Here is a 19380-nt window from a genome sequence, read left to right on the forward strand (position 1 = left end):
TAAAAATTATTTTTAAAATATATATATATATATATATAATATTTTTGTTTTTAAGTGTTAGAGTTTAATATGTGTAAAATAATTGGACACAACATCCCGTCCATAATATGAGGTCCTTCAGCGATGTCCTAGGTTCTATCTATTTTGCACATATTAAATTCTAATATTTTATATTTAAAAATATTTTTATTTTTATAACTATTTAAAATTTAAGGTTTTTATTTTTATTTTTTAAGTAATATTTTAGACAAAATGTTTTAATTATTTTAAATATACATAATATTTTTGTTTTTATGTGTTAAAATTTAATATGTGTAAAATGACTGAACACAACATCCCGCCCATAATATGAGGTCCTTAAGCGGTGTCTTAGGTTCAAATATCTTTTGCACATATTAAATTCAAACATTTTTATTTTAAAAATATTTTTATTTTTATTTTTATACCAATATTTAAAATTTAAGGTTTTTTATATTTTTAAATAATATTTTAGACAAAATGTTTTAATTTTTTAAATATACATAATATTTTTGTTTTTAATATATGTAAAATAATTGGACACAACATCCCGTCCATAGTACGAGGTCCTTAAGCGGTGTCATAGGTTCAATATATTTTACACATTAAATTCAAACATTTTTTTTATTTAAAAAATATTTTTCATTATTATTTTTATACCACTATTTAAAATTTAAGGTTTTGTTTTTTAAGTAGTATTTTTGAAAAAATGTTTTAAATTTCTAAAATGATGGATCAATGATATATAAATTGTTTGTAGTTGGATCAATGATATACATTGTTATCAAAACGTTTTAATTTTTAACATAATTCAGTGGAAATTATGTTAAAAATCTGAAATGGCCTGGAACTCTGAACGTGATTGTCGTTGCATTCGAACCTGTTTATAAGGTGGTGATGGACATGAGTCTCCATTTTCTTTCCCAAGGAGATCTTTCAGGCGTCTGGGGCAGAGTCTATTGGAGGAGGAGAGCTGGTTTCAAAGCTATCAAGATTCAGAGTGCATTCAAGGCTTATTTGGCCAGGAAAGCGTTGTGGGCGGTAAAGGCACTTGTAAGGTTTCTGCTTTATTGAGTCTTCACACTCCAACAAAGCTTCAACATCAAGCATCATCCAGAGACAAACAGATAGAAAGCATTGGTCCAATACCAAATCTGACTTCAAAGAGGAGTTTCAGGTATCGAACCATTCGCTGTGTAACTCAAAGGGGAAGTGCAATGGCTGGGACAGTAGTGCTCTCACGAAGGAAGATATAAAAGCCATATGGTTGAGGAAGCAAGAAGGTGTGATCAAGCGCGATCGTATGTTGAAATACTCCCGGTCTCATCAGGTAAAGTCTCTCTCAAGATCTTTATATATTTGGTTTGAGGTCTCAAGGAGTTGTTTTTGCAGGAGAGAAGAAGTCCTCATATGCTTGAGGACTCACTGAGCACACCAAGGCAACGTGTAGGGCTCATGGATTCTTTGTTTGTTAACTACAAGAAGGATGGGGATAAAGTCTCTCTCTGGACTTCTTTTGTCTGCGAAAATAGTAAGATTAACAACGCTAAGAAGTCGTCTCTGACCACATATCAACATAATTGTTAAATCTTGAACATTCATATCACTTTATTTCTCTGGTTTTCTCTTTTGTTTTGTTATTTGGGTCTCATATCTCATGTGCTTTATAGATATGGTTATGAAGAGGTCATTTTTTTTGGTGTTTGATGTCTTGCTTCTGTTCATTTCTGTTCTAGAGGAATTGGAAGCATCTCTTATCAATGTGATTCATTTTGTTCAAACCATGAAAAAATCTTTAAGACTGCTATATGTTCAAGATCCTCCTATATATACTTTGGTTCTGATCTTCTTAGCCTCTGTTCTTGAGAGGTGCAGTTCAAAGTATATAGAAGAGTAAAGCTTAGTCTAATTAAACTTGTAAATGAAGTTGTATCTCTTGAACAAGTTTCAGGGGTCGAAATAAAAGAACAAGTAGCAAATCGAAACTAGTACATCTGTTCTTCTTAGCCGTTTTCTTTAAAACAATAAGTCAACGTGATCCACTAATACAAAGGAGGCAGAGCATAACGTTAGATAAATGAAAAGCAATGGTTTAGTAGAAAGTAATACAATCAGTATCTAAACCAAAAATTAGTAAGAGCGTATCAGCTAATAAATGGAAAGTATTTGACCCGAACCGTGTATAACGGCTAGATTATCACCGAACCTAAGGTTAGTGTTTGCTCTGGACTATATCAAACCCTAAGTGAAAAGGAAAAAAGGAAACTTGGGAGAAAAAAGGAAACTTGAATGTCAAACAAAGAAGTTTATATACATGCGTCTCGGGTCTCCTCTCAAGTTAAAGACGCAATTGCTCTGAATTTTTTTTCAATTCTCTTCTTCGATTTCTGTCTGCTTCGTTTGCCTCTCTGTTCTCTTCCTTTTTGAGATTTCATTATTCACGAGTTGTTGCATCTGCTTTGGATTCACCCTAATCTTTGGTGTGATTCGTTGGTCTGGCCTAAGAAAGACCCATATATACAACGGCTCTCTCTGTTCACTTCAAAAGCAACGAAGAAGACGAGAGAGATCACACACACAAGCATCACGTCTTAATTTGTTTGCCTGCGATGATAAGATCTATCATCCACCGTAGAAACAGAGAGAGAGACGATTCGAAGGACATGTTGACGGGAATTTTAGGCTTCGGGAGTCATGATGTTGGAGGTTCTATCCGGCGATTGAGGTGTCGATAGATTGAGGAGGTGGAGCGATCAGAGGATTTTAGGCTTTGGGAGTCATGATGGTGGAGCGATCATCGGAGATTGGCGATGGAGATTGAGGAGGTGGAGCGTATTTTCCGTTAACGGGTAAAGATGGCATGTGCTCTCAGAGGCCCAATAGAAACAATTCCAGCCCATCAAACAATGACTAGCCCATTGCCAGGTTAATTCTCAGCCCATTTTCTTGTTTAATTAAAAAATTAATATATTTTATAATTTTGATTAAAGGGGTTTTCTTCTCACCGATTTTTTAAAGTTTTTTTTTGCAATTTTTCTTCAATTTTTTCTTTAAATTAATTTTTATTCAATTCTGTTAAAAGTTAATTTTTTCATATTTTTAGATAAAAATTACTATTTAAATATAAATAATATTTTTGTTTTTAAGTGTTAGAGTTTAATACGTGTAAAATAATTGGACACAACATCCCGTCCATAATTTGAGGTCCTTAAGCGGTGTCCTAGGTTTATTATCTTTTTGCACATATTAAATTCTAACATTTTTATATTTAAGAATATTTTCCTTTTATTTTTATAACTATTTAAAATTTAAGGTTTTAATTTTATTTTTTAAATAATAGTTTAGACAAAATATTTTATTTTTTTAAAATATACATAATATTTTGGTTTTAATTGTTAAAGTTTAATATGTGTAAAATAATTGGACACAACATCCCGTCCATGAGGTCATTTAGTGGTGTCCTAGGTTCAATATGTTTTGCACATATTAAATTTTAACATTTATATTATTTTTATAACTATTTAAAATATAAGGTTTTTATTTTTATTTTTTAAGTAATATTTTAGACAAATATTTTTTTTTTTAATATACATAATATTTTGGTTTTAATTGTTAAAGTTTAATATGTGTAAAATAATTGGACACAACATCCCGTCCATAGTATGAGGTCCTTTAGTGGTGTCCTAGGTTCAATATGTTTTGCACATATTAAATTTTAACATTTATATTATTTTTATAACTATTTAAAATATAAGGTTTTTATTTTTATTTTTAAAGTAATATTTTAGACAAAATATTTTAACTTTTTAGATATACATAATATTTTGTTTTTAAGTGTTAAAGTTTAATATGTGTAAAATAATTGGACACAACATCCCGTCCATAGTATGAAGTCCTTATACGGTGTTCTACGTTCAATATGTTTTAAGTAATATTTTACACAAAATATTTTAATTTTTAAAATATACATAATATTTTTGTTTTTAAGTGTTAAATTCAATATGTGTAAAATAATTGGACACAACATCCCCCCATAGTATAAAATCCTTAAGCGATGTTCTACGATCAATATGTTTTACATAAATATAAAATTTTAACTAAAAAAGTTTTTTTTATCATTCAAAATGTCTTTATTAAATTATTTTGATTACTAATTTTTATTTTTTTGGTAGAATTGATTAATAAAAATTTGATTACTAAAATTTTAAATTTCAACAAAATGTTCTCATTTTAAAAATATTTATTACATTTTCAAACGTGAAAAGTAAACCAAGTTAGCTTCCAGTTCTTAAGATATTTTTTTGTCCATTAGAGGTGTCCTTCCGAGCTAATTCTCATTTGGCTTCCAAGAGTTTAATATGGTCTTCGTTTCCTGCTTCCGCGACTTTGGTCTTTGTGTCTTGTGGTTTGATGGGAGTGGAAGCGATGTTCTTTATTACACTAGAGTAAAGATCAAACTCTGCCTTGAGTTTATTACAGCTTGCTTGTATCCATTTCTCCGCCACACTTGTTGCTACACTGTCTTGGCTATCTCTTTCATGCTCCTCAATCGCCGGCCTTATCTCGTCGTACAATGACGAGAGTCGTACTGCTGCTTCCTTCTTCACCTCCTGCAAGCAACAATTTACCAAACACATCTGATACTGAGAAGGTTTTGAATTTGTACCTATACGCTTGAAAAACTGTTTTACCTCGTATTTGAGAACTTCATCTTGAGCTTCTTTGGTTGCTAGTAGCTGAACCACATTCGCTATGTCAACATGCTTCTGAGCGACATTCTTTGTTTTTCCGCCTGAAAACGGCCTGCCTCTTTTCTTCGGAAGAGATTCGGACTTGATCTTGGAAATGTTACCGTGAACCCGTGATACAATTGCAGTCTTTGGCGATGAATCTTCTTGTGAATTTTGTGAGAGCAGCTTCATGTCTTCAGATGTTTCGGTTTTAACAGTCTCCGTGACGACATCTTCCTCCATAGGAGTTGGAGTTGAATCTGATTGCTGTTGAATATTCAGAGCAGTAGACTCCAAATGGTTCTCTGTTGAGATATCTTTCTCTTTCTCTTCATTTGTGTTGGACTCGCCATTCTTAGAAGGCTCAGATGTAAGCTCGTCCTCTGCAGAATCATAGACTGGAATTTTATCAACTGAATACCTGGAGACAAAGAAAAGAGAGGGGCTAAAATATCGCCAGTCCAAGATGAAAAACATTCCTTTCTCGCAAGATCCATGACCATTTTTATGCCGCATAAAATAAGTGAAAAGAAAATTACCGATCGTCACCATCCTCCCATACATATGTATCCTCCTGAAATGATAGAAAGGTATAAGGTTAGGTATAGACCAGTATGATTAATTTCATTCCTCCCAATTTTTGACAAATAATACTATGAGGATGATAACGTAAGGACTTGCCTGAAAGCCACGAGACTTGGCTCCAAGAAATCCAGAGCATGCAACCGCACCACAGAGACAACGCACTTTGGCACCACCGTACCATTCAAAATTATAGTCGTAAGCCAATTCGGTCCGGGGAGAGATGCTCTCTTTTGCAAAGATCCCAACCCTAACTTCTCCCAGTACATTCCACTTCCTCGTCTCACAATTTGGTCTACTGCAGGAAAATAGAGAAAGAAACGATAAGGAACGTTTTATAGATATGAATTTCTTTGAAGCATGTAAAAAGCCAGTTGTTCGTTTTACCATGAATGATTTATAAACCTAGCAAGGCTTCCCTTCTTAGTGGCATCAATAGCCTCAGATGCATTGAGAGATATAATGTATGCATCCTTGACACCTGCTCATGTAACACATAATTAACACATCACCTAACATCACCTATAGCATTACAACACTCTCATCATCTCTGTAAAGTTTCTACTCACCATGAGTTTCATAAGTTTGAGCCCTCTTCTTTGCTTCTTTCCATGATATTACTTCACCACAGTACTCCATTATAAATTGCCCCGCCTAAATCATAGCATCAAATACAACCAGTCATTTAATCAAACCCAATTGACTATTTACTTAAGAAAAAGAATACACCAGCCATGTTATTTGCCCATTTGCATTAGATCAACGAAGTGTGACGGAAATTGTCATAAATCTTGGTAAAGAGTATCAGACATGATAAAGACACAAGAATAAATTTTGAGTCCTCACCTTTATCTCTTCAAGAGCCACTAGTCCCCAACCACGACCTTCACACTTGATCAACTTTGTTTTGGCGTATTCACATTTTTGGAACTTCTGTAACCGGCAAAGCATGTAAAACTACTAATTAACATTCATTTAACTCAATTATCATTAGTTTGAATAGGAACTTGTAAGAACATCACCAAGCTTTAACGCAAATCTTAGATTCTAGAATTACATGAAAACGTGGAAGCAAAGATTTCAAGTTGTTAACCTGATTCTTGCAATAGACACCACAGGGGCAGTAACCAGGAGTACATTCAGTGTTGGTAATGACATTGAGGCATCTCTCACCACAAGCACTGTCAGGGTCTCCGAAATCAAACTTGCATTCGCAGATAGATATATCTTCTTCCTTTTGTTTCTTGTGCCTATAGAAGCGTTAAACAAATGTGTACTTAACAACAACGCATACTGAGAAGATAACCGAAAGCCACGAGCCAGCAATCAAAGAAAGGATCTTACTTTCGATAAGAGAAGTCATTTTGATAAATGTGTTCATATTGTGGCAGCTCATCTCCTTCTTGATCCTTCACACAAAAACATCATTGGCGAAATTCGCACAAACAAAACAAACCAAATCGAAATCTCACCCAATTTCACTTACAGGATCACAAGAAAATTGCATTTTTTTGTCAGCGATTCTCGCAATCAGACTCAGGGCCTAGTATAGGTCAAGTTTCTACAAAATTAAAAACGGAAGGAGAGAATTAGGTTTATCAAACTCTGGGATTTTAAGATCGACACAAACCTTTGGAAAGGAAGAAACTTGCAGCTAGAAACGAAACCACATTACTTAACACATATTTATTTGCAAACACACAAAATTGGATATTGGTGTAAGAGGGAAAGTGGGAAACTGAAGAAGCTTACCTGAGAGTTTGAGAGAGAGAACGCGACGACGAGCGAGGACGAAGAACAATAGACGGCGTTAGGAAAAGAATGCAACCAACTTTTCTTTTTCTTTTTAAAATTAGGAAAAAACAATAGACAAAGCTAAATTAATTAAAAAGAAAAGAAAAATTATCATGTTAATAATATCGTGACCTTAATTAAAGTAGATATCATGTAACTAACATCTATGAGACCACACTATATGTCGTTTCATTGATTACATTTTGTGTTAAATCTTGTATCACGATTCTAAATTAATATTTTTGAAAAAAATATATCAAAAAAGAGGTTCTAATTTTGTTAGATACATTTATTGAGTTATAAGAAGTATCACTTTTTGGGTGTTTATATTGTAATGGGTACATGCAACTTTTTAAAATATGATCATAAAACACAAAATAAGTTATTTGGCTAGATGAAGTAAAGGGAGATGGCTCTAACGATGGCTATAGGAGTAGATAAAAAAAGAGTTATTGCCATCGCCGTCGGAGTGATTTTAGCCTTGGTGGGGTCTTGGACTATGGTTGCTCCTCAAAAATTATACAAATTTTTATATAATAATATAACCAACCCATCTCTCCTTAATTTTAATAATTTAACTTTTAATAAGATTATACAAATTTCGATAATTTAAGTAATAAAAACTACATTATATTCTTATATTTGTTGATATTATATAATAATATAACCAACCCATCTCTCCTTAATTTTTAATTACTTATTTAGTGAGTAAATAAAAATGATTAAATTGGGAAAAAAACAAGAACAAAAAAAAACTAGTCTCCACTTCATTTACTTTCCATTTTGTATTGCTTTCAGTTTTGTATAATTTGAAAATAGTAGAGCAAATCACAGCCTGGGCTTAGCTATAACTTTTTTTTTTTATCATCTAGCTACTTTTCTTTTTGTGTGCACCAATTCATCTTGCTACTTTAGTCATCATTATTTAAATTTTGCATCACATTTTCTTCCCGGTTATTATTTGAAGATATATACTAATAATATACTGTATATGATGATTGTAGCTCGGTTGAGTTAACCCTAATTAAGGTTTAGTGTGTAGACCGGGTTCAAGAGGCCTCTATATAAGTCAGAGTCTGTAACAAACTCTCTTTAACGAAATAACATGCTTTATATGAGAATTTAGAATTTCAATAAGATTATATAATTTCAGTATTACCTATTAAGAGTTTTCTTGATATTGGCTAAATTAATTAACAGGGTTACAAATTTCAGCCTAATATAGTTATTAAAAAAACGAATCAGGAAGATAAATCCCTTCGTTATGCAGCAGACACGACGTAACAACAAGGCCCGCGAGTGTTTTAAGCTCTAGAGTAGACATTTGACTGTTCAGGGAATCTTGAAGATTCTCTTCAGTTTCAATAGGAGCTTCCATTTCTCTGTCGACATTTCTTTCTGCAATTGTTATTGGTTTTAATTTCGAGCATTTGTTTTGGGTCAGAATAATGAGTCAAAGAAAACGTAGATGGGAAACAACTTATCTTATCCTTGACTTACCATGTAGTCAGCTTTGAGTATGTCGATAGATCTCCTCGAAATGTGACTCACAAGCTCATCTTCCATGTCAAAATGCCTTCCAAACATCTTCTGTTCTTCGCGATTTGAAGCAACAATCTGTTATACAACCAGAGAAAAGCATCAAGTTGAAACCTCAACAACTTTTGTCTCTCTCTCTCTTTCTCTATACAAAGGTTGTTGAAGGGAATGATCCCCTTATTACCTTAATCGCCACCTCGTCGCCCTTCTCTGCATAGTCAACAGGCTTGTGGTTGTTCTCAATAGAGGCAATGCGGCCAATATCTGTGAACTCTCTGCCCGGGACGCAAATGGGGGTTCCGATCTAAAACAAACAAGACGAATGTTAAAAGGATTGAGAATCCTTGGACATGTGAGCAAGTTACCGAGAATATAGCAGAGTAAGAATAGGATACCTTAAGTATACCGTCGTGGACCTTAACTCCAAGGATTATTGGGTCTCTCTTATTGAACACACAGTTAGGTAAAATCTGAAGGACACATGGGAAGACTGCCTCACCGGCTGATTCCTTCTTTTTCTCCTCTTTGATATTCTCAATGTAAACCTGAAACTGATTGAATAACTGATAGATGATATCAGCGCAGAAGATTTTTACTCCCATTTCGTCTGCAAGTTCACGAGCCTCTGTAGTCACTTTCACATCAAAAGCCAAAATTGTAGCATATTCCTTTTCTTCTCGAGCATCACTCCAGCCTTCATTATATCCTTCTTATGCACAGGCCCTATCCCAATACCACTGACAGGTATATTTACAGCTGGGGTCTTCAAGAATTCAAGCAATGCTTCTAATGACCCTAATGTAGACGTTTGTACATAAACTCCTTCACCACTTTTGTCAATCCTGCTCAAAACCGATTCCATATCTTCCATAGCCGACTCCTTCATTGCCTCGATGTCATCATCAGGTCCAACCACATGCAGGGAAGTACCAGCAATTGCGTGTTCAAGGCCCTTTTAAACACAACCCAAAATATTTAGGATATCATCTAAACGTCAGTATATTTAATACCAGCTGCTAGTGACAAAGATTATAGTAGAGTTAGTCCATTTCACCTGGGCAGTAATTTTGATGCCTTGTGCAGCCTTTATTTCTTTGTGATGCAGATAAGTACCCTGCAACATCAAAACAACACTTTTTGATGTGTGTTAAAAAAATTGACATCGGCAACAATTTGCATAATGTATGTTACTCGAGGAAAAAACAGTAACAAGAGACATGAAGTGGAGATCTAAAAGTACCTTCACCCTTAACTCCTTCATTGGATGAGGAGTCAGTAATGCTCTAATCGTTGTGACAATAGGTCCCTGAAATATGAGGAAGAATAAGCTCACTTTTCTAAGTTCTATGTATACCCAGTGCGTTACTTGTTTGGATCATTAGTTTTTTTACTTGCCTGTAGCCCACAAACGACGATTTGATCACCTTCATGGAGTTCACCGTTTACCAACACAACATCAATCGTTGTCCCATGGCCTTCAATAACTTTGACCTCAAGTACAGTACACTGTTCAACAATTTCAAGAAAAGATCAGAATCCGCATGCTGAAGTATTGCAGAAACAAGTGTTACCTAAAGAGAAAGGAAAGAGACCTGCACTTCGTCAACATATGTAAGTTTCTCAACCATTGTTTTCTGAGCCCATTGAACCAACCACAGCAAGAGATCTGGGACCCCTTCTCCACTGTAATATCAAGAACCAACGTTACCCAATTACGTTTAGGATGAATAACTTGTCTGTTACGCTGTATATTACAAACAGTAAATAGAGATTCATACGGCATGAATCATACCTTTTAGCACTAGTAGGAACAATACTGAAAGTTTCTCCCATTTCTTTATTCTTGTAATAAATCTCAGTGTTGAGTCCTTGCTCCTTGAATTGGGTTATAATCTGGAATACCATAGAACAACATAATTTGAAAAATATGTACACAAAGTGATAGCTCAAACCATACATAAGAAACTCTAGACGTATAACTTACATCAGTCAGCCTTATGTTGAATTCATTCGTAACATCTTTATTTTGCTGCTTCATTGCCTTCACGATAGGAGCATTCTTGCATGTTTTCCATCCATATAGCCTATCCACCTGGAAAGTGAAGATTTTATTTTCCATATAAGTTTTGCAACAGAGAAAAAAATCCCATCGTAGCAGAATAACAAGCAGTCTTACCTTATTCAATGCAATAATGAACTCTGTATTCCTCATCCTCAAAAGATTTAGAGATTCTATGGTTTGTGGCTCTAACCCATGCTTTATGTCAACCACCAAAATTGCAAGGTCGCACAAACTTGAACCTCTTGACCGCAGATTAGTAAAGGACTCATGGCCAGGTGTATCGATAACCAATAGACCTGGCACCTTAAGTTTTGCATCCGCTTTCAGTTCCCTGGTCCTCTCTCGGATGTTTTTGGCAGGGAAATATGTTGCACCAATCTGCTGAGTTATACCTCCAGCCTCACCTTCCTGTACATTTGTTCCTCTGATGCAATCCAACAGCTTTGTTTTACCACTATCGACATGACCCATGATACAGCAAATAATAGAACGGAGATTTTCTCCACCTTCTTTTATAAATTCACTTGGAGCTAAGCATTTACCCTTCTTAGCACGTTTTGTCTGTGTAGCAGCATCTTCTACTTCAGAAATAGCTTTTACCGCACCTGTTGTTAGCTTGCTCATACCTGCTGGTTTAGCTGTTGGCTTTTCAGTTTCATGGTCTGTAACAGTTCAAAAAATTAGATTAAAAACAGACATTGGATAAAACACTAGGGAGAAGAATTAACTACATTTCGTACTAACCTGAATCATGTGCCTTTAATTCTTTCTTAACCACAGGCTGAGCTTCTTCCTCTTTATCGTCAATTTTAAGATCAACATTATCCCAGCTTTTTGCATCCCATTCATCATCTTCCTCAACCCCATTCTCCTGAGCTACATCAGCAGGACCTGATTTCTCGCCTGTGTTTGCTGACTCTAGTAAATCAACCTTTTCAGTGTCTTCTGAACCCACTTCACCTAAAGTAGCTGCATGGTTTTCTTGTGGCTCTACCTCATCTTCCACCTGGACAGAAGTGTCATTGCCTTTCTGGCGAGATGGTTTTTTCTTGTTGGCATAAATGGGACGCTTTGAGGAAGTAGCATCACCAACATCATCTGCAACAGGAAGACCTCTACCAGCAGCCAGCAGCTGGTTCTTAAACGCCTCCCTCTTTTGAGCTTCAGTCTTTTGCTTTGCTGTTAGAAGCTTGCCCTCTAGCTTCTTCCTCAACAGTTTCTCCTTTTCCTTTTCCTTTCTCTTACGCTTAGCCTCCTCAGCCTGAGCCTCAAGCTCTTCCTGCCTGCGGCGCTCCTCTTCCTCCTTCCTTAATTTTTCTTCTTCTTCCTTCTTTTTTCTCTCTTCTGCTTCTTGCCGCCGTGCAAGAGCCTCTTGCATCTCTCTAACATGTTTAGGAATTTTCTTCTCTGCTGCTTTACCCTTTGCATCCTTCTTCTTCGGCTGTAGTGGCTCAGTAACTGATTCTTCTTGTTTTTCCTCCTTAGCCTCTACAGAAGAGGTTGCTGCAGCAGCTGCTTTTTTTTCCTTGTCTTTCTCCTTCTTCTTTTTCTTTTTCTTCGCTGCAGCAGTCTCAACAGTCTCTTTTTCACCCTCCTTCTCACCAGCATTCTCTACAGGTGCAACTGGCCCAGGCTGAGCTTGAACTTTCTCTACTTCGGGTGTCGATGAAGCAGGTCTTTCAGCAGCAGGGGTTTCTCCAAGTTCTGCAAGAAGTTTGTCCAAATCATCCTCTTCCTCTAATGTCCTTGCAACCTTATTCTTATTCTTCTTCTTTTTCTTGATCTTTCCAGTTTCTATAACCTCCACACTCTTAGTATCAGGAGTTTTAGCTTGACTAGTTTCGTCGGCAACTGAGTCATCACCTAGTGAGGCCAAAACAATGCTGCCCTTCTTTTTACCGGAAAACGTGATTTCGAGGCTCTCTTCGTCTCCCATTGTCCCTTCTTCCTCGTCAGGCAAAGCAACTTTATTAGTGGTCTTCTTAGAAGATTTGGAGGACCTCGTTTTCTTACCAGAGAAAGTGATAGGTGAAACTTGTTCCTCATCTCCATCCACTTCCTCGTCATCCTTATCACCACCAAGGGCATCAAAAGCTGAAACCGCAAAGCCTTTTTTACCCTTGTTAGACGCATTCTTCTTACCTGTAAAACTTATAACTGGCTCATCATCTTTGTCCCCATTAGATTCATTATCATCCGTTTCCTCCTTACCAGAAAGCAGGGCAAAGCTAACAGAGCCACCTCTGTTCTTACCTTTGGACTTCTTCTTCTTCCCTACAAAACCATTCTCGGGAACAGCCTCAGTAAAATCATCGTCGTCATCATGCTTCTGCGTAACCTTCTTATTACTCTTCTTCTTCCCAGTGATAACAACTTTCTCTTCCTCAGTATTTATGGAGTACTTATCTTCTTCATCACTTTGGACAGCTTTCTTCTTGGATTCAGCACCAACGAGAGATGACGCAGCAGGTGGTTGCTCATCATCTCCACCTCGAGAACTACTCGGCTTCTTCCGACCCATTGGTTCCGAAATCTTCCAACAAATCACCATGTATATTGTGATGACATCTTTTTATATGGCATTACCGAATCAAGCTCATGAATCTTTTAATTCAATTTTTTAATCATGATATTCTTAAATTTATTTTAAATCTTATCTTATTGAATCTAGCATTTGTTAAAATCATTCAAAATCTAGGATTTACAAACATTTATTAAAATCTCACCTTACTGCAAACTCAAAGATTTCATTCTAAAAAAGAGACCAAAATAACTCATAGTTAAAACTATCTTCAAATAAAGTTATTTTTGACATATTTAATTATTATTTTATTATATTAACTCTTTTATATATATATTGAATATTAATAAATGTAAAATATAAACTTAAAAAAAAACCGAATCTCAATCTAAACAAAATTTACTTTAACTATTAATTAAATTTTTACTTTAAAATAATCAGTGTAATCACATTAATCAAAGACCTTTTCATGTGCTATCAACATTAATCATTTTCTTCTAAAAATCCCAAATTCACATTAAAACCCAAAACCAAAGAAACAAAGGCAAATATACATACATGGCACACAACTGCAATATCAATATGACTGCATCTGCATGGTATATAAATTATACAAACGGGATTTGAATAAGTAAGAAACTGCTACAGAGATACCTCTGATCTCACCTGAATCAATCATAGCCAGTCATAGAGTGTTTCTCTGCGGCAGGAGGTGGGAAGCAATAGTTGAATTGTTCATCTCCAAGTTTGAATTCTTCCACGTAGGGGCTCTGTGGTTCCTAAGATTATCCAACAAGAAAACAGTTTACCTTTCGATTTGAACTTTTTTGAAGAGACTCAGACTGATTCAGAGTGCTTATACTATAAACACAGGCATGAATGTTATGTCTATCTAACACAAGTCAGATAAAGAAGCATTTATCTATTGTCGAATATGAGATGAGCTTAGTGAAATAGAAAGATCAAAGATAAGTAAAAGATTCATGTGAAATGATACCTGAGGACCAGAGCTCAAGTGAGATGCTTCACTGGATTTTGGTGACGTGGAGGTATCCTCATCGTGGTCCTTTCCATTTCCGTTTAACTTTTTGAGATTCATTATTTGCTAAAGGATCACTCTCATAAGCTGTGAAAAGTTAAATCCTTGAGGCCTCTACTAATTAACACCAAGTTACGTTTTGAAACACTATCCAAAACATCCAATATAAGCAGAAAATACAACGCACACATTTCCACTCATACATAGAAAATTAACAGGAACAACACCAATTCCAACTCTCATTCCGCAGTGTTTCATTGAAAGTAGCTTCCTCTATATGTTACAAACTTACAATACACAAATCTTATCAGTTATCACCAAAGTAAGTGATTCCAAGAATGAAAATTGTTAAAAGCTCAATCTTTTCTGAAATCTCAACTTACCTGCAAATTTTGTCACAAGGGAGAAATTTTGGTTTTATCAATTTCTGGGATTTTAATATCTACACAATTTTATTGGGAAAGGAAGAAACTTGCTTCTACAAACGAAACCACCGGAAAACTGAAGAAGGTTTGGTTACCTGAGAGTTTGAGAGAGAGAACACGACGACGACGAACAAAAGACGGCGTTAAAGGTATTTTTCACGGCGTTAAGAATTAACTGTTCACTGTGCTCTGTCTCTTCCGCTTGTTTCATTTACGATTGGGCTTTTTCTGGGCTTCCTTGTTGGGTTATTTTGTTTTGTCGTCAAACTGTTTCATTAATTTTAAAAAAGAGTACAAGAGTGACCAAAGCCCAATTACACAACATCAAAGCCCAACTATAAACCCAACAAAAAATTACAACTAAATAAACCATTATTTTTATTTTTGTTTCTTGCTTGTGAATTGTATATTCGATTACAAATTTTGAGATGGCAAAACAAAACAAAACAAAAAAAGGTTAAATTATAGTATAGTTTTATGAAATTCTTTGAAAAATGTCACATTCTTTTTTTTTTATCTTTATAAAGGTCACAATATATTTAATTATTAGATATACTTAAACATATGTTGTGACTTAACTAATTACTAGATTTAACATATAATCTATTTAATATTAGATTATAATATCAAACACATGTTATGATCTGATTAATATTGCAAATATATTTTGAACTCATTTTAAGATTTATTCAACTATAAAACCCCTCCCCCAAAACACACATATATTTTGGCGAGGAGAACAAGTGTAAGGGAAAATGGATTTTGCGGTGGCGCTAGGGATAGGCATCGGTGCCGCGGTTGTTATAGCCTTGGTGGCTGTTGCGGTATGGTTTTTTTGCTAAGCTGTTGCGGTATGGTTCTTCATCAAAAAGCTAAAATAGTAATACCATAATGTATTAAATCGTAATCAGCGTATCTCTAATTCTTTAATAATCAGTTTTTATGGAGAAATAACTGACTAGAATTTGTATTTCAGTATTTCTTGACATTTTACAAATTTATAGACGAAAACAATCTTTGTGGTTATAATTGCTATAATGGTTTGAAATGCGTTTCGATAATGGATAACCTCACCAATTATGTATTGCTTAGCTTTTTACTACGTTTACATTATCTTTTGTTTTCTCGTAAGTACGAATAAAACATTAACCGAAAACAACAGGTAAAACCAAACGGTTTAGTCGAACAAGAAATCAATTGGACAAAACTAGAAGCCATTATATCAGTCACCGTATAGGTATAATTCCTCAGGTGGTCCAGTCCAAAGTTTACGACCAATCTTATTTTCCATCCGCTTCTTTAGTCCTCTCAGTATCCCAATCTCTAGTAGCTTCTCCGGTGACATGCAGTTTGTCCAAACAGTATGTCGTAGCTCTCATGAACAAATGAATAATACTGATTACTGTTACAAGCAAAGAGTTCATATAAATCTAACGATAAATTCCTTGAAATCTTGAATCAATAAAGAACTGAAGACCAGCTTGTTGGTTTTGGTATTGGTGTATTAGGAGTGCATATAATAAAATCCACATGAACGTCGTGAATCGCCAGTTTCTCGAGGGGTATATATATTGTCCACGATCGGACAATCATGTACTGCAAAACAAGTAAAAGCTTCGTGATGAGTCATGAAAATTAATAGAAAAACACCTAGTAGAAAGCTTTCCAAACTTGTTTTTTATTTATTTATTTTTAAGTTTTCCAAAGTGTTTTTTTTTTAAAGCTTTCCCAAGTGGTTTTTGTTGGTTATTCTTACAAATTTCCCTATCCAAAATTATATATATACCGATAACATATTTTCTTGACCAAAAATATATATGTTAAAATTTGAGATATTGTTTTAAATCTAACTTCTTCTAAGCTACAAATAAAACCATCAAGCTATCAAATTTATTTTTTAAAAAATTAATTACATATCTTCTTACCCTTTTTTTGTCATCAACATATCTTCTTACCAATATATCAGATTATTATATTTTTTTTCTTAGTTCTCTTAGATGCATATATAAAATAATCTTTTAAAATAGTTATTATTTTCTATATTTTTAATCAAAAATGTTACAATCTATTTAATAGATATATCATATACTTAAAGGTATTATTCAAACAAAGAAGGATATACTCAAACCTATAATATAAGCATAAAATACATAATTTATAGTACTCTAGCATACATATATCACAGTCAATTTAATATTAGATATAATAAACACATGTCATCGTGATCTGATGATTGATATTAGATATAGTAAAAGCTTTATTTAATTATATATACCATTTTTGTATTGCTAAAGTGTACATCACATAAAACTAATCATAAACAGATAAACTACTACGCAAGACACACGCACACACAAATTGTTGACTGTGAAAAACAATTAAGCGAAAATGAATATTGCGGTGGCGTTTGCGATAGGCGTCGGTGCCTGGGTGATTATAATGTTGGTGGCTCTTGGTATATGGTTCCTCGTCAAAAAGCTAACCTCGTAATAATTGGGATGAGTGAAACTTTAACGTAATCAGCTTATTTTCTTTAAAAATTAGTTTTCATGGACAATAACTCACGAGCCATAAGTATTTCTTGAATAAGAGTTTTTTTACAAATTGTTGATGATAAAATTATGTATAAAGGAAAAAATCTATGTACGATTATTGCTATTATATGGTTTGAAATGTGTTTGGATAACGGATGAAATCACCAATTATTTATTTGCTTAATATACATATCTTTTGTTTTCTCGTATAATACAGTAACCGAAAACAAACCGGTAAAAAACAGGCGGTTAAGTTACCGGCGTTTTCGCTCAGCCGTAGGAGGTAATTTCTCAGATGGTCCAGTCGGAAGTTTACGGCCAGTCTTCTTTTCCAGTCGATTCTTTAGCTCTCTTAGTATTCGAATCTGTCGTAGCTTCTCCGGCGACAGTTTGTCCCAATAAATTCCTGCAAAACAAAAAAACGATCAGCATGTTGTGATTCAGGCATAGAATTCAGAAAACAATATAGTGAATCACTGAATAAGGCTGATGATAATTCAAACACCAATCTACTGACAGATCACATGAAAAACTTGAGTTAATAAGGAAATCAAGACCTTGTGGTTTTGGTATTGGTGTGTTTGTGAAAATGACTCGAGTAGGAGTGCATATGATATCCACAGGAACATCGTGAATCGCCAGTTTCTCGAGAGGTATATCATCTACAAGCTGACAATCATGTACTGCAAATGAAGTAAAAGCTTCATGAGCCAAGGTATAAAAGAAAAAGTGTATATAAAGGTTTCTTCTAAATTGTATTTATACCAGTTGTAACAACGGGTGTGGAATCATCAATGGCTCCCATGTAACGCAACATTCCATATTCGAGTTCCGCAAAACCCTGCACACATAGTCATATCAAACTCCAATCATATGGTTTGGTTCAACTAATATCTTTTAAAGTTAAAATGAATTGTAACAAATCTCACCTCTCCTTTCCCTAATCGAGCACCCGTTTGTGGGTTAACCGCAACAGAGCCAATGACAATGAGATCCACTTTGATTTTCTCATCAAGGCCAATCGCTCTTCCATATTTGGCTACTCCTACAGAAGTGCAAGCCTCCATGATCGTTTCGGGTTTCAACAAATCAGATTCTAGTACAGAGAAGAATCCTGTTCTTAGCCTCGGTTGAGGAGTCAACAGCTTCTTTTCACCTACATTTACACAACACAATGTCTAAAATCCGAATTCAAGACTAAACTTACTAACATCATCAGAAGAAAAGAGAACTTCATAAAAAAAACTGTGACAATGCAACAATTTTGCGGCCAAATGTTTGAAGTATGATTGAACATGAGTTCAAAACTCTAAATTGTGAAGAATTTGCTCAGATACATGTATACCTATATTAACTAACCAGAAAGTGTAAGAAACCTGATTTGCTTTTGAGGCGAATCGGGATTAACCTTCACGACCATAGCCATACGAAAAGCATCAAGCTCGGCTAACTGCACCAAGAATTCAAATTTGGCAAATTCGCTAACTAAGGCAAAACCTAGAAAGTGAAGAAGGAAGGTAAAATTCGCAAACTTTTCTTGCAGCAGCCGATGCACCGACGAAATTAGGGATTCGATGATGAACAGGTCTAGGGCTCATAGCGTAGTTCCGAGCTTCCATGAGATCCCACATCTTCTTTCGGATAACCCATTTCCACGCTTTCGGGTCACTATCTGGATCCGATTCTAGTTCCTTCTTTGCAGTCTCCGCCATATCCTCCATCGCCGCCGCGTCGAGGCTCAACCGATCAGCCTCATAAGCTACAGCATCGAAAGCGACGCCGTCGCCGTTCTCCGATCCGATTCTAGAGAGATTCCTCCGCTGTGACCCGATTTGGACGGAGAGAAAAGGCGGTTTCTGGGAATTGACAAAGGAATCGGATCGAAAACGAGGATTGATTGCAAATCCAGGTGATAATCTTATCATTGGTAGATCCACGAACACAATCAATTCAGGGTGTGTGTTTTCGAAAAATCTCAGCTTTGTTCTCCGTGTTGTTCTCTTGTTAAAAGATAAGAAATTAACGGCTTAGATCATTTGTTTCAGTTCCCGCTGAAAACACTTCAATCCTTCTTGGGTTTCAATTTCAAAACCTCTCTTATAAATGATTTAATTAAATGGGCCTTTTATCTGCCCA

The 19380-nt window shown here is 35.1% G+C and overlaps 5 protein-coding genes, 1 long non-coding RNA gene and 1 other non-coding gene across 11 annotated transcripts; 4 read left to right on the forward strand and 3 right to left on the reverse strand.

Moving 5' to 3' along the window:
* Positions 1 to 755: 755 nt before the first annotated feature.
* On the forward strand, positions 756 to 1794 carry AT1G76705 (calmodulin binding protein). The gene is made up of 3 exons (NM_148657.3): positions 756 to 1059; positions 1226 to 1348; positions 1411 to 1794. The coding sequence occupies exons 1-3, from the start codon at positions 916 to 918 to the stop codon at positions 1603 to 1605; spliced, it is 462 nt and encodes a 153-aa protein (NP_683498.2). The 5' UTR covers positions 756 to 915; the 3' UTR covers positions 1606 to 1794.
* A 276-nt stretch (positions 1795 to 2070) lies between these two features.
* Positions 2071 to 4351, forward strand: AT1G09905. The gene is made up of 2 exons (NR_143543.1): positions 2071 to 2943; positions 4331 to 4351. It is a non-coding gene; the product is annotated as an uncharacterized misc_RNA (transcript).
* ASHH1 (SET domain group 26) lies at positions 4164 to 7185 on the reverse strand. Of its 4 annotated transcripts, none has more exons than NM_106321.4 (11): positions 7083 to 7168; positions 6817 to 6891; positions 6675 to 6739; positions 6424 to 6580; positions 6177 to 6263; positions 5900 to 5984; positions 5718 to 5811; positions 5430 to 5628; positions 5288 to 5322; positions 4710 to 5169; positions 4164 to 4628 (listed from the first exon to the last, which is right to left on the reverse strand). In NM_106321.4, the coding sequence occupies exons 2-11, from the start codon at positions 6835 to 6837 to the stop codon at positions 4353 to 4355; spliced, it is 1479 nt and encodes a 492-aa protein (NP_177797.2). In that variant the 5' UTR covers positions 6838 to 6891; positions 7083 to 7168; the 3' UTR covers positions 4164 to 4352. The 4 variants fall into 4 exon arrangements, with proteins under 4 accessions (NP_177797.2, NP_001321484.1, NP_001321485.1 ...); NM_001334741.1 differs by having other exon boundaries at positions 4195 to 4655; positions 7083 to 7150; NM_001334740.1 differs by having other exon boundaries at positions 4186 to 5169; positions 7083 to 7185.
* Positions 7186 to 8609: 1424 nt separating this feature from the next.
* Positions 8610 to 14868, reverse strand: AT1G76720 (eukaryotic translation initiation factor 2 (eIF-2) family protein; the record flags this gene model as incomplete). Of its 2 annotated transcripts, NM_106322.4 has the most annotated exons (16): positions 14806 to 14868; positions 14244 to 14668; positions 13913 to 14025; positions 12739 to 13258; positions 11470 to 12669; positions 10840 to 11387; positions 10648 to 10755; positions 10456 to 10556; positions 10256 to 10346; positions 10059 to 10169; positions 9904 to 9969; positions 9718 to 9777; positions 9399 to 9615; positions 9059 to 9372; positions 8848 to 8967; positions 8610 to 8741 (listed from the first exon to the last, which is right to left on the reverse strand). In NM_106322.4, the coding sequence occupies exons 4-16, from the start codon at positions 13244 to 13246 to the stop codon at positions 8610 to 8612; spliced, it is 3576 nt and encodes a 1191-aa protein (NP_177798.3). In that variant the 5' UTR covers positions 13247 to 13258; positions 13913 to 14025; positions 14244 to 14668; positions 14806 to 14868. The 2 variants fall into 2 exon arrangements, with proteins under 2 accessions (NP_177798.3, NP_001322567.1); NM_001334742.1 differs by lacking the exons at positions 13913 to 14025; positions 14244 to 14668; positions 14806 to 14868 and having other exon boundaries at positions 11470 to 13342.
* Positions 14869 to 15955: 1087 nt separating this feature from the next.
* AT1G09653 lies at positions 15956 to 16264 on the forward strand. The gene has a single exon (NR_139667.1). It is a non-coding gene; the product is annotated as an other RNA (long non-coding RNA).
* Positions 16265 to 17098: 834 nt separating this feature from the next.
* On the forward strand, positions 17099 to 17200 carry AT1G76728 (uncharacterized protein; the record flags this gene model as incomplete). The annotated part of the gene is made up of 1 exon (NM_001124135.1): positions 17099 to 17200. One exon carries the CDS (start codon positions 17099 to 17101, stop codon positions 17198 to 17200), a length of 102 nt encoding a protein of 33 aa, NP_001117607.1.
* An 18-nt stretch (positions 17201 to 17218) lies between these two features.
* On the reverse strand, positions 17219 to 19324 carry COG0212 (NagB/RpiA/CoA transferase-like superfamily protein). The gene is made up of 6 exons (NM_106323.4): positions 18777 to 19324; positions 18604 to 18694; positions 18174 to 18400; positions 18010 to 18085; positions 17802 to 17927; positions 17219 to 17650 (listed from the first exon to the last, which is right to left on the reverse strand). The coding sequence occupies exons 1-6, from the start codon at positions 19167 to 19169 to the stop codon at positions 17499 to 17501; spliced, it is 1065 nt and encodes a 354-aa protein (NP_565139.1). The 5' UTR covers positions 19170 to 19324; the 3' UTR covers positions 17219 to 17498.
* Between the last annotated feature and the right edge of the window lie 56 nt (positions 19325 to 19380).

The sequence above is a fragment of the Arabidopsis thaliana genome (genome assembly GCF_000001735.4).
Source record: "Arabidopsis thaliana chromosome 1 sequence".
NCBI lineage: Eukaryota > Viridiplantae > Streptophyta > Magnoliopsida > Brassicales > Brassicaceae > Arabidopsis > Arabidopsis thaliana.

Coding starts and splice junctions, on each gene's coding strand:
- AT1G76705 (NM_148657.3), top strand. CDS start 916: ATGGACATGAGTCTCCATTTTCTTTCCCAAGGAGATCTTTCAGGCGTC. Junction 1,060..1,225: donor CCAGGAAAGCGTTGTGGGCG/GTAAAGGCACTT, acceptor TGTAACTCAAAG/GGGAAGTGCAATGGCTGGGA. Junction 1,349..1,410: donor AATACTCCCGGTCTCATCAG/GTAAAGTCTCTC, acceptor TTGTTTTTGCAG/GAGAGAAGAAGTCCTCATAT.
- ASHH1 (NM_001334740.1), bottom strand. CDS start 6,837: ATGCAATTTTCTTGTGATCCT. Junction 5,629..5,717: donor AGGTTTATAAATCATTCATG/GTAAAACGAACA, acceptor ATTTTCCTGCAG/TAGACCAAATTGTGAGACGA. Junction 5,170..5,287: donor TGGGAGGATGGTGACGATCG/GTAATTTTCTTT, acceptor CTTTGTCTCCAG/GTATTCAGTTGATAAAATTC.
- COG0212 (NM_106323.4), bottom strand. CDS start 19,169: ATGATAAGATTATCACCTGGATTTGCAATCAATCCTCGTTTTCGATCC. Junction 17,928..18,009: donor CACACCCGTTGTTACAACTG/GTATAAATACAA, acceptor CTTCATTTGCAG/TACATGATTGTCAGCTTGTA. Junction 17,651..17,801: donor ACCAATACCAAAACCACAAG/GTCTTGATTTCC, acceptor TTTGTTTTGCAG/GAATTTATTGGGACAAACTG.